This window comes from Sycon ciliatum, chromosome 1 (genome assembly GCF_964019385.1).
Source record: "Sycon ciliatum chromosome 1, ocSycCili1.1, whole genome shotgun sequence".
In the NCBI taxonomy this organism is placed as follows: Eukaryota; Metazoa; Porifera; class Calcarea; order Leucosolenida; family Sycettidae; genus Sycon; species Sycon ciliatum.
This window is the reverse complement of record NC_088643.1, coordinates 76,250,523-76,261,573: the sequence shown is the minus strand read 5'-3', so window position 1 is coordinate 76,261,573 and position 11,051 is coordinate 76,250,523. Positions and strand designations below refer to the sequence as shown.

General features: G+C 46.4%; 1 protein-coding gene across 1 annotated transcript in view; it reads right to left on the bottom strand.

Annotated features, from left to right (window-relative positions):
- Positions 1 to 4,508: 4,508 nt before the first annotated feature.
- LOC135805519 (uncharacterized) overlaps positions 4,509 to 11,051 on the bottom strand; it is a 32,197-nt gene continuing 25,654 nt past the window's right edge. Inside the window, exons 26-36 of the mRNA XM_065319562.1 lie at positions 10,839 to 10,889; positions 10,241 to 10,362; positions 9,725 to 9,831; positions 9,365 to 9,483; positions 8,840 to 8,920; positions 8,355 to 8,490; positions 7,476 to 7,574; positions 6,914 to 7,017; positions 5,976 to 6,071; positions 5,504 to 5,567; positions 4,509 to 5,214 (exon numbers count right to left, since the gene is read on the bottom strand). Coding sequence (XP_065175634.1) covers positions 5,146 to 5,214; positions 5,504 to 5,567; positions 5,976 to 6,071; positions 6,914 to 7,017; positions 7,476 to 7,574; positions 8,355 to 8,490; positions 8,840 to 8,920; positions 9,365 to 9,483; positions 9,725 to 9,831; positions 10,241 to 10,362; positions 10,839 to 10,889 — 1,048 coding nt within the window. The 3' untranslated portion in view covers positions 4,509 to 5,145. The remainder of the gene's footprint in view (positions 5,215 to 5,503; positions 5,568 to 5,975; positions 6,072 to 6,913; positions 7,018 to 7,475; positions 7,575 to 8,354; positions 8,491 to 8,839; positions 8,921 to 9,364; positions 9,484 to 9,724; positions 9,832 to 10,240; positions 10,363 to 10,838; positions 10,890 to 11,051) is intronic.

Below are 11,051 nucleotides of genomic sequence, written 5' to 3'. Positions count from 1 at the left end.
ACACTATCACTCTGCCAGGGCCCATTGACTCTCGCTGAGTAATAGTGTAGCACCACACAAACACACTTGCGCCTTGTGACATGTACTGGTACAGCAGTCACATTGTGTTGGTGCGGCAAAATCTGTAAAGACAGACTTTGTTCCGTCCGCCCGATGCGCATTGGTAGTACGCGGCGTCGAGAGTGCAGTATTGTGCCGCTGCTCATGTGCCATATTCGTCCCACAACGGTGTACAGTATCGGCGCAAAGAGAGTATGTATGTGCCGGCGGGCAACTCACAGCAACTGGTGCAGTACACCCTGCAGCTGCACAGGTCGATACTGATGGATGCATGCTTGTAAGTTCCTATTACTAAGGCCCGCGATCGCGAGCAACAGAACACGGAACCGAACTTACTAATGTTCCCATGCTCGTAATCATGGTAACGCAAACCGTTGCTACAGCATGGACTAAGGATATGACGCTGGTACATGTTCACTGCAAACAGTGCAAAGACTTCTACCATACAAACGACATGACGTCACATACACTACAGGAAGTATGACTAGGGAATTGTTTGTGTTTAGGCGAGGTCAGTGGGTTCAGTGCGTTCAGTTCTTGCAAACTGTCTGAGGACGTGCAGATACTATAGTATCATCCAGGTCAAGAGAAACCACAGTCACACGCTGTGCGCAACGTCCTCACTTTCTCTATCTCCGAAGGAGAGTAAGTGCTAACCTCCGGGGAGCATACACATGTAGTTGCACTACTGACTGTGTGTAGTACTGACATGACACGACATGATACGTCTAATCTACACTAGTCACTAGTCGACGCACAGTGGGCGGAGTTCCATCCCAGCAAGCCAAAAGACACTTCCACCCCTGCTGCTTGAAGTTTTAATCCCGCTGACATCGTACCTTCGTGGGGTTTCGCTACAGACCTTTGTCGTCCCGAGTGAAAGCTGCATGGTGGCCAATAGGAACTATAGAGTAATCTGTGTGCTGTAGCCGGAGGTAAGCAGCAAAATGGCTGCTGCATGTCGGGAAATCAACAGGCGTGAATGGTGCGTTTCTCATCCAGGTTAAACTGGCACTAGGAACTAGTGGTCGAGTAGGTTCTAGCTAGCCACGTGTCGGGTGCTGACCGATTGCAGTGCTGAGATCACTCGGCATGTGGTTATCGATTTCTTATCCTGTCTGTCAATCAAACACTGCTATTATTAGTATTAAAGGTGAAGTCAGGTAGACCCTCTACAAATCGCGCCTCTACAAATCGCGCTACTCCAGTACGGCAGTAGAACCTAGAAAGGGGCCACCCCTTCGCAGCAGGCGAGAAGAAACGACATTTCTGCAGTTTAAAAAAGGTCTTTTGTAGCTTACTTGAACCGCCCTTCTACTGTAATATTGATAGCCTGATAGGCCATCCTAGACACACACGGGGGGGGGGGGGGGTTCTTAGGGGGTTCGTGATCGCTGGCAGCCATCTTCGGAAATGACTACATGTCCCAATGAACCGGTTGCGTCGGAAACTAAGCGCTTTTGCTGCTGATAAGTTACACTGAGCACCTGGGAAACGTGGGATCAGTGTGATCCTGTAAGGGTCTGAGCTATTGCCCAAAGCGATGCTAACTAATTACTTAGCGTTACTGGAGGTCAGTAGTCGCCACCACAGCGAAACAGGTAATCATGCTGGCAAAGCGGAACACAGGCACTGCGTTCATTCTACCAGCCATCGATACGACGGTAGTTGCAAAGCCGACTGGAAGTGCTTGCCTACAGGCAACACTTCCTCTGCATTCAACTGACGAGTGACCAGAGACGTTCTTTATCGAAATACTATCATAAAAACTGCACATCAGTAACACCATTAACACATTTAATCGTTTGAAACTTTCCCCTACAGCGGAATTCTAAATTCCTACACAGACATCGACGGGGACATGAATACTGACAGTAAATTCGCAAGACTGTAGTGTGGGTACAAGTAGTATGGAATCCTCCCAATTGCTTGCATGAATGCTACTGTGCTAGTCTCGCGGTTGCTCAAAGCAACAGAACCACCACACCCTAGATCTTCACAGTTCCTACCGATGTAGCTCAGCGTTTGGCTCAAAGAAACAAATTGAGCAAAGAATAATCGCTTTCAGGAAGGCGTTCATCGGAATATTGACCGGCCTCCATCTGTACGCCAGATGGGAAGGCGGACAAACAACTACGAAATTCCAATCGCCACAGAATCCCAACCAACCATTTCTGACGCGCTCTTCGGATGTCTTGCCTGCACTTCCTACAGGTACAAGTACATGACTGTACACATGTACCTTCTACCAGTACATACTACTGTCTTGGTTTGATGTGGTGAGATGGGGTTGGTGCAGGCTTGGTTCTTCGGCTGCATGACAAGGTGAATTCCTTTCTTCAGCTGCTCCTGCTTTCCAAAACGTCACTAGTGGCAGTATTTAGCATTGCTTATCATGTACAGTGAAACCTGCCTAAGACGACCGCTCATATGACCTTCAAAACGTGGTCTCTGTTACCAGGTGGTCTCCTTTTCGAGGGTCATTTGACCGGAAATACCATCCTTTGGTCCTGGTTTCAGTAGTCTTCAAGGACAGGTGGTCACCTTATCCAAAATTAATGGTCGCCTTGCCAGGTTTTACTGTATCTTCAGTAGACCACCATCATTCGCTATCGTCTGCACTACCGGACTACTAGCGCAGTGGTACATGAACGGTTACATGTAGTTGAAGTGCAGGAAGGTGATCGCTATATCACCATGATCACCCTGCAGGTCAATCAATGTTATAGGCTATAGGACTACCCACTAATCAAGCGGCAGCGCATTGAAAGCTGCTGCACCAATCATTGCACTCTGGCTGCTGCGTCACGTGTAATTACAATCAAGGCACAATGGCGACACACAACAGCACAATCATGGTGTTACAATGTAGCATGACCTAAAGGCAATTTCTGGTCATTTCTGTCCACTCGTATTGAACACGGTGGTGTGGGTGGTCGTCGGGGGAACACTCGCAGATGCTTTCGTGTCCAATCCCGGAGTAATTGTTCGATTCTCTGCGCGACACTGGGTAGTTGCTGCAAGAACTTGTCGTGAGTAGGTGATAAAAGGACCGTTTCACCATCTTGCGGTATCAGAAATGCGTTTGGCCATTGGGGACAACAATGCGGCTGAGGCTATCGTGGGTCAACGGCCCCAGGAGGTACTCGCCTGGATGAAACACAGAAATTGTTCAAATTGGAAATGGGTAAGTGTCCTGCAAGACTTAGAGGGTAGCTCGTCCGCCATAGCCATAGCTGGAGGGGTCGCCAATTCTCCACCACGGTGTCTCACCGGCGGCCAATAAGGAGGTACGATAGTAGACTGGTCGCGGAGAATCTCTCGGCCCTCTGTTCCTGGAGAGTTTCTGGAGTGATTCGCATGCATATTGCATTCCTATCCGCTCACATATCTGACAAACGTTTTGAATGGCTATGGCCATGCCATGATAACTGTCTTTACAGGATTGTATTTGTAGGGCACCCTGCCCCCCCCCCCCCCCCGCCCCCCCCCCCCCCCCCGGCCCCCCAGGTGTGGTTGATGTAAACTACAGTCATGCAGCTCTACATGTACATGCACATGTACATTGTACATTCGCATTATCATGATTACTCTGTTCACCAAAATGTAATGTTCCTCGATGATATACTTCGCTCATTGTTGGTAGACGAACTGTGAAAAGCACAGGTATGCATTATGAATCTGAAATAAAATAATGGGGTCTGCATATCCGGAGTGATACTTGATGTTCAAACATTGGAACTTAGGGTAAAATAGCCACACCGACCGGGCTGGAATAGTGGTAAAACCCTGGTGACCCCTGTTGGGATAGGAGTAAACCCCGGGGCCCTGCTGAAGTTATCAGAGAATGATTCTGAAGACCGAATCTACATGTACACGTCCAGAGAACATGAACAGATGTCAGAATATTACAACACTAACATTTTGGCCCAAACTGCCTCCAACCTGCATGTACCGGTACACCGGTACACACCAAGCAACTACTTGTAGATCTAGAGTGTACCAGTACTCCCAGTCAACAGCATACAGCCGTTGTCGCCATCGTAGTCAAGAGTGAATAGTGTGTATGCACATCTTCATGATCTACTCGTATCGTTTTACATGGACCAGTGAGAGAAAAAGAGATGGACTTTGGCCAGTGTCAGTTTCTTGAATTATAATAGCCATAAAATCCAGGACATGCATATACATGTACATGTATATGCACATGTACATATACATATACATGTGCATGCACATGTATGTATATGTACATGTACATGTACATATACATGTGCATGCACATGTATATGTACATGTATATGCATGAAATCCAGGAGGCTTCTAACCAGGGAGTCGTAAAATACCTATACGGTATTTTATGACTCCCTGCTTCTAACAAAATTTCCGGGTATGTTAAAACCTCCTGAGGCTGGGCACGCAATTCGCCCTATTCAGGTTTCAGGCCATAAAGATCAAAAATGTTTCAGGCACTAAAAGGTATACTGTGATGTAAGAAGCCGAGCAGCCTTAGTGCTAAGATGTGCATGAGTGGCAGCATAAACTCCAGGGACACCATGGCTATGTGCATAGCACTGTATGCCATAGACATTAGAATAGAAATAGAGCAGGCAGAACTGGCTAGCAATTCATTGTCGCTAAATGCAGTGCGCTGTACGATACAATAAAATAAAATAAAACATCAGCATTGTCTCATTGCTGGATTAAACTGAGACAGCAACTCTGGGGTTTGGCTGTGTAATTGTCCTGAGTCGAATGCTAGTTATGATGTGGAGGGCTATTTCAGAGAATTGTAGAATATATGGAAAGCTAAAATAATATTAAAAGTGTGTTGGCATCAAGGCGAAGTCAGTCAAGTCAAGCCGAGAAAAGTTACAGTCATGTACTAATGACCAGTGTTATACAGCAACATGCATCATGATCAACGAACGCTATGCAGGTTTGCGCAACATTGCTATAGAATTGACATACTTGTGACGTTGCATTGTCTTCAAGTTCCAGGACCAATAATTACTCATCAGCCTGGCACACTACCTGCTAAGACAAGCCATGTGGATGCCAAGAAGCTGGCTTGAAACCTGAATCCTAGGCAGGACGTTTTCTCTGTTCACCGGCGGCTGGCTTCTGCAGCAGCGCGACCATCTGAGAGTTCCTCTGAAGGGACATTGCAAACGCAGCACAAGCCATGAAAAATTGTTTATCAGAGGTTGTCCTTCTCACATGCTGACCAGTCATAATAGGTGTGTGCGTGTTGAGATATTAACTGAACCAGGAGATACAGGTAGTCAATGGTATACTAATACTTGTAACTGCCGACCAGTAGTTTAGAAGTGCGGAGGACTTGAAGTATGGAAATCACATCATCGGACATGATTATGGGTATGATAATGTTAATGGTTCTGTACACCTGTTTCTATCTTACATACATGTACAGTGCACCCACCTGTTCTTGTGCATAGTGCAGTGGAATACGACCACGGTAGTCCCGCACCACAACCTTTGCACCACTGAAACAAGAATAGGACAGCCCAACACCATGACATTGTAACCAAGCACACATATAGCAAAACTAGCTGCAATGCAATACACTGAACACACACACACACCAGGATTGTTCTGGATCAGGGCTACACTAACATTCTGGCCCGCACATTGTGCAGAGTCACTCAGTGGAGACTTTACCACATTCAAACCCGCATAACTTTCAACCAATGATGTCATGTGTGTGTGGGGGGGGGGGGGGGGTTAGATCGGAGACGACCTTGTTATGTGATAATATGACGGCCATCCATATTCTGTTGTCCAAGGAAAGGGAACAGTGTGGCACTTCCACTGGGCGTTTCTATGATTATCAATCGTATATTAGTGTGATCACGGGTATGAAAGAGTTCAGATTACGCAGGCACTATACTTACTATGAGAGAAGAAGCTGGACTAGGGGAATATTGGCACACTGAACGGCAAGGTGGAGTGCAGATGTCTTCGCTTTATCCTGGTGATTCACGTTGCACCTGAGAGCAACGCATGAAGATTGAAGAGTCACACAGAGAGACAGAGAGGTGGGACAGCGGTTAGGTACATGGATGGATGCATCGACGGACCGGCAGACAGAGAAACAGGGTGACAGAAACATGCCCAAGTAGCAAATTACCTTCCCAAGCACTCACAAATCACTAGACTGATTGCCTCAACGTAGCTGTGCACGGCCACAGTCATGTTTCAAAGCAAAGCACAGGAAACTGAAGCTGAGAATATACTACAAAATGCTTTGGACTGTGACACCAGCCTGCTCTCTTATTGTACACACCCATCGAGAAACACCCATATCACTCATATGTGGGAGAAATACCCATATGTGGGAGAAATACCCATACGTGGGAGAAATACCCATACGTGGGAGAAATACCCATATGTGGGAGATATACCCATATGTGGGAGAAATACCCATATGTGGGAGAAATACCCATATGTGGGAGAAATACCCATATGTGGGAGAAATACCCATATGTGGGAGAAATACCCATACGTGGGAGAAATACCCATATGTGGGAGAAATACCCATATGTAGGAGAAATACCCATATGTGGGAGAAATACCCATACGTGGGAGAAATACCCATATGTGGGAGAAATACCCATATGTGGGAGAAATACCCATACGTGGGAGAAATACCCATATGTGGGAGAAATACCCATACGTGGGAGAAATACCCATATGTGGGAGAAATACCCATATGTGGGAGAAATACCCATATGTGGGAGAAATACCCATATGTGGTTCCATGCACATTTACAGGCTACATGTACTGCATTCAGCCTGGCGGTCATTGACCTCATCATTGAGCCGGGCTTACCGATTGGAGTCCAGTAGCAAAGCAGCAATGCTTTCTGCATTCGTGCTGCAAGCTAGCTGCAGCGGTGTCCGCCCATCAACGTCTTCAAAACCCAGGTGGCCTTGCTGTAAAGCAGAGATTCCGGCACAGCAAGGATGGTTCACAAGACTACTGGAATATCCCATACACTCATTCTATAACTCACTGACACCATGTTGGCAGGCTAAAACATTCGGATCGATAGGCTTGTCAAGCAAACTTACAAGAAGGACGCATGTAACTGTAATAACCAACTGGGGTAACTACAAGTACTATGAAAGCCCACCAGTTGATCCTAGATGCCTGTCATTGTGCACACATGATGTCATTGTGCACCCATGATGTCATTGTGCACACATGATGTACAATGCTGCTTGCATAGCACATGTATACCTTTTTATTTCTCTGTTTACTATTAACACAGCCCTACTGGAAAACATGTGGAGAACAAAAAGAAATACCGGTAAGGAAAAAGACAAAACATAAGGGATGTAGGGACGACGTGTGCCGATGTACTGGGAGCAACTCAACCGACCCGTCTTACCCAGTGCTTCAGGATTGCTTCCACACCAGCCTGCTGCTGTCCCCTCACTGCATAGTGCAGCGGTGTTAGCTCCCTGTCATCACCAATGCCAGGATCAGCCTAGAGGAAGAGATCACACAAGCACATACGTTACATTTGAGTATCAGGATAACTGAAACAGATTAGGACGCATATGTATGGTACACCATACACACACCTTACTTACACCATACATACCGTAGTTCCGCGCATATAAGCCCATGGGCTAATATATGAAATAATGCATTTTCCGGGAAAATAAATCAGTAATAATGGTTCGTTTTTTAGCCCTGGGCCTATATTCGAATTTTGAAGGCATCTGGCACGCGAAAAAGTACAAGTCCGTCCGCGGTTGTCCGCCTACCATAGGTACCGGTACTGGTAATGTAGTCTGCACTGACATGCTGTACTACGGTGTTTGGGTCTGTATATTAGCCCATGGGCCTATAAACGGAGGTGGGCTTATATCCGGATATAGGCCCATGGGCTGATATGCGCGGAACTACGGTATGCACACGTGAGCCAGCATGTGTGCGAGAGAGAGAGAGAGAGAGAGAGAGAGAGAGAGAGAGAGAGAGAGAGAGAGAGAGAGAGAGAGAGAGAGAGTAAGTTACATTTATAAAGAGAGAGAGAGAGACACACACACACACACACACAGACAGACAGAAACAGAGACAGACATACATGCAGGCAGACAGACAGAGGGTGGGGGGGGGGGGAAGACATTAGAGTGCAAGGGGCTACCCTAACTATTCAGGCAATGATCTTCAAGGCACAGACGTCAGTTAGTATGAGCTATTAAAATTGATGAGATGAATCTGCAGTGTGCATTAGTTGTAGTACTTTGCAGCGTTGACTGACCTTTGCTGTCAATAGAGAAGATATGCTACGCACATTCCCTGCAGCAACTGCACAATGCAGCGGTGTTTGAAAGCTCTGGTCCCGATCATTGATGGAGCGCTGAACAAGAGAGTTGCCCAGGGCACTCTCCAAGCAGCTGTGAACAAATGTCAGGAAAGGGTTAGAGTGCAAGGAAGCCACCTACCATCATTTTAACTACTTGACGTATTTGCTTCTAGCATTTAGGATTCCTGTGTGTTACATTTGGCTGGTAGTTTTTAGGAGATAATCTTGCCTCACGTACAACAAAACGCATTATGGAGTAGCAGAGATAAGAGCAAATATTTTGGATGGTTGGTTTTACTTTTTAGTATGTGAAACTCTACTAAGGCAGTACCCTGCATACTTGATATTCTGCAGAATGACGATCGGGTTCATTACAGAAAGAAAGAGTGAGAGAGAGAGAGAGTGAGAGAGAGAGAGATAGATAAGTACTCGGTACTTACCGAGTGTTGGAGTGCACTGCACAGTGATGTAGTACAGTCTTTCCCTCCATATCAGTGGCCAAACTACTGGCTCGGTAATGCCTGTACCAATAAAAAGCAGGCAAAGTAAAACGTTATAACTTATGTGTCGTTGTACGTGGTTGTAAGAATGATTAGAGCGCCGGCCTTCCAAATAAAGAGGTTGCAGGTTTGATTCCAAGTTTGACAAGACATAAACTTCCACCCCCAGGAGACTCAGCTGGGATTGGGTACTTGACTTCGGCAGGGGAGGGCACACAGTTGATGGACCGGGAAGGGAAGGTGAGCATCGCCCTCTCTGTGTCGAGCTTATTGAAACAAGAGGCATCTAACACCTCATGCCCCTTTGAAAAAGAAAAAAAGACTGTACCCGGGCCACTGTTGACATCACCATTCAGTGCTGTTTAAGCCCCCCCCCCCCCCCCCCGGTGATGCACAGCAAGTTCTTGCCATGCGTCAAGAGATGCATGCTGCGTATACTGTAAACGGTTACTGGGAACAACTCACTTTAGCAGGTATTTCAGAACAGAGTCGTGGCCAAACTTTGCTGCAACAAGCAACGGTGTCATCTTGTCATCAGCTGCAAGGGTCTGGTCTGCTCGAGCATGCAGTAATAGCTGACTGATCTGTTCAAAGCACAATGCAACACATCCAATAAGGTAAGAACAAACGTCCACGCACGTAGTCGGCTTGATCCCATCCAGATCATGTGCTCTAAAGGCATAACCCATGATGACTAATCAACTTTAATCAGACCAATCGCCGAAGACATGGGCATGATACAGAACCCCCCCCCCCCCTACACACACATACAGGGGCAGAATAGACCCTCATAATTATTATGATGGGTAGTTGTAGTCAAAGTACCTTAACTTGGTTGGAAGCAGCAGCATACATCAACGGTGTTCGGTTGCTTGAGTCTAAACTGTTTGCTGATAGCTCTTTGATGTGTCTGGTGAGGGCAGGTCGATCACCTGTACATGTATGCATTCAGAGACCAGTCACATCACATACATCATTGCTGTGCAGAGATGAACACGCAGGCATACCGTGACACGGTCCAGTCTGGACCTACTGTAAGAGTGATACATTTCCTTTTCACACTTCCTTCACACCTTACCCTACTTGTTATCAAATCACTTCGGCCCTGCTATTTCTCACATCATTCATTCTAGCTATTCCTTATGACTGGCTGCTTGATGACCAACAAGTGTATTATTTTTCAGTCAACGTTTACACCTACTATTGTACTCGTTCCTGCTCTGATCTACTGTACTTAGCAGCAATATTTCAATTCTGGGTAGCAGGAAGGAACACAGAACAGTTCAAGAGAATACTGGCAATACAACCCTGAGCATCACCATGGTCTCAGACATTCCTTACCCAGAGCTGCTGCCGTGTGAATAGGAGATCGGCCATAGTCAGACCACCTTAGCTCCTCAAAGACCAGCTCCAGACTTGCATTGGAGTCATTGCTGCCGGACGATGCTATCGTTTCAGCAAAGCTGTTTTAGAAAGTCACACATGTGAAGTGGCATGAGTTCAATTTGACACAGGCATATACTGTAACCATTCTTCTCAAGCACATTATCAAATCATGTGTTCTTTCACGCCATAGTGTATGCTTTAGTGGCACCCTGGAGCAATTTGAGACATCCCCTCAACACCCCGATTTGCTCTAGTTTCTTCTAAAACACTCAATACGGCAGATCCATTTCTCTCTACTCATGTGCATGTATGGAATCCACTTTTAAACCTTCATTTTAAAAGAGCTGCATGAACCCATGTACACATGCCAGGATGTAAGCTACTTAGGATAGTGTGCATGGAGGGACTGGGTCTGGATGGAAATATTGGTAGGATGTTCGATTGCTTTCGTGACATGGCATGCCGGGCTTGCCACGTCCATCATCAACGGCAATACATATAAACTTCTTCTTGAAGCTATCACCCATGCATATCAAATTTAATGAAACTGTACCTGTGTGCACTCCGCCGGCTGGATGCAGATGGCTGGCGATCAAATGACCTTCTGGAGAAACAAAAATGAGGAACGGGAACACGCAGAGTTCATTCAAACTATGCCTGGAAACCACGGCAGCACTTTGTGCATGTACTGTACACAAGCAAGGCATGATATACTGTACACAAGCAAGGCATCTGGAACTTGAAACACTTGGTATATGTATCATCT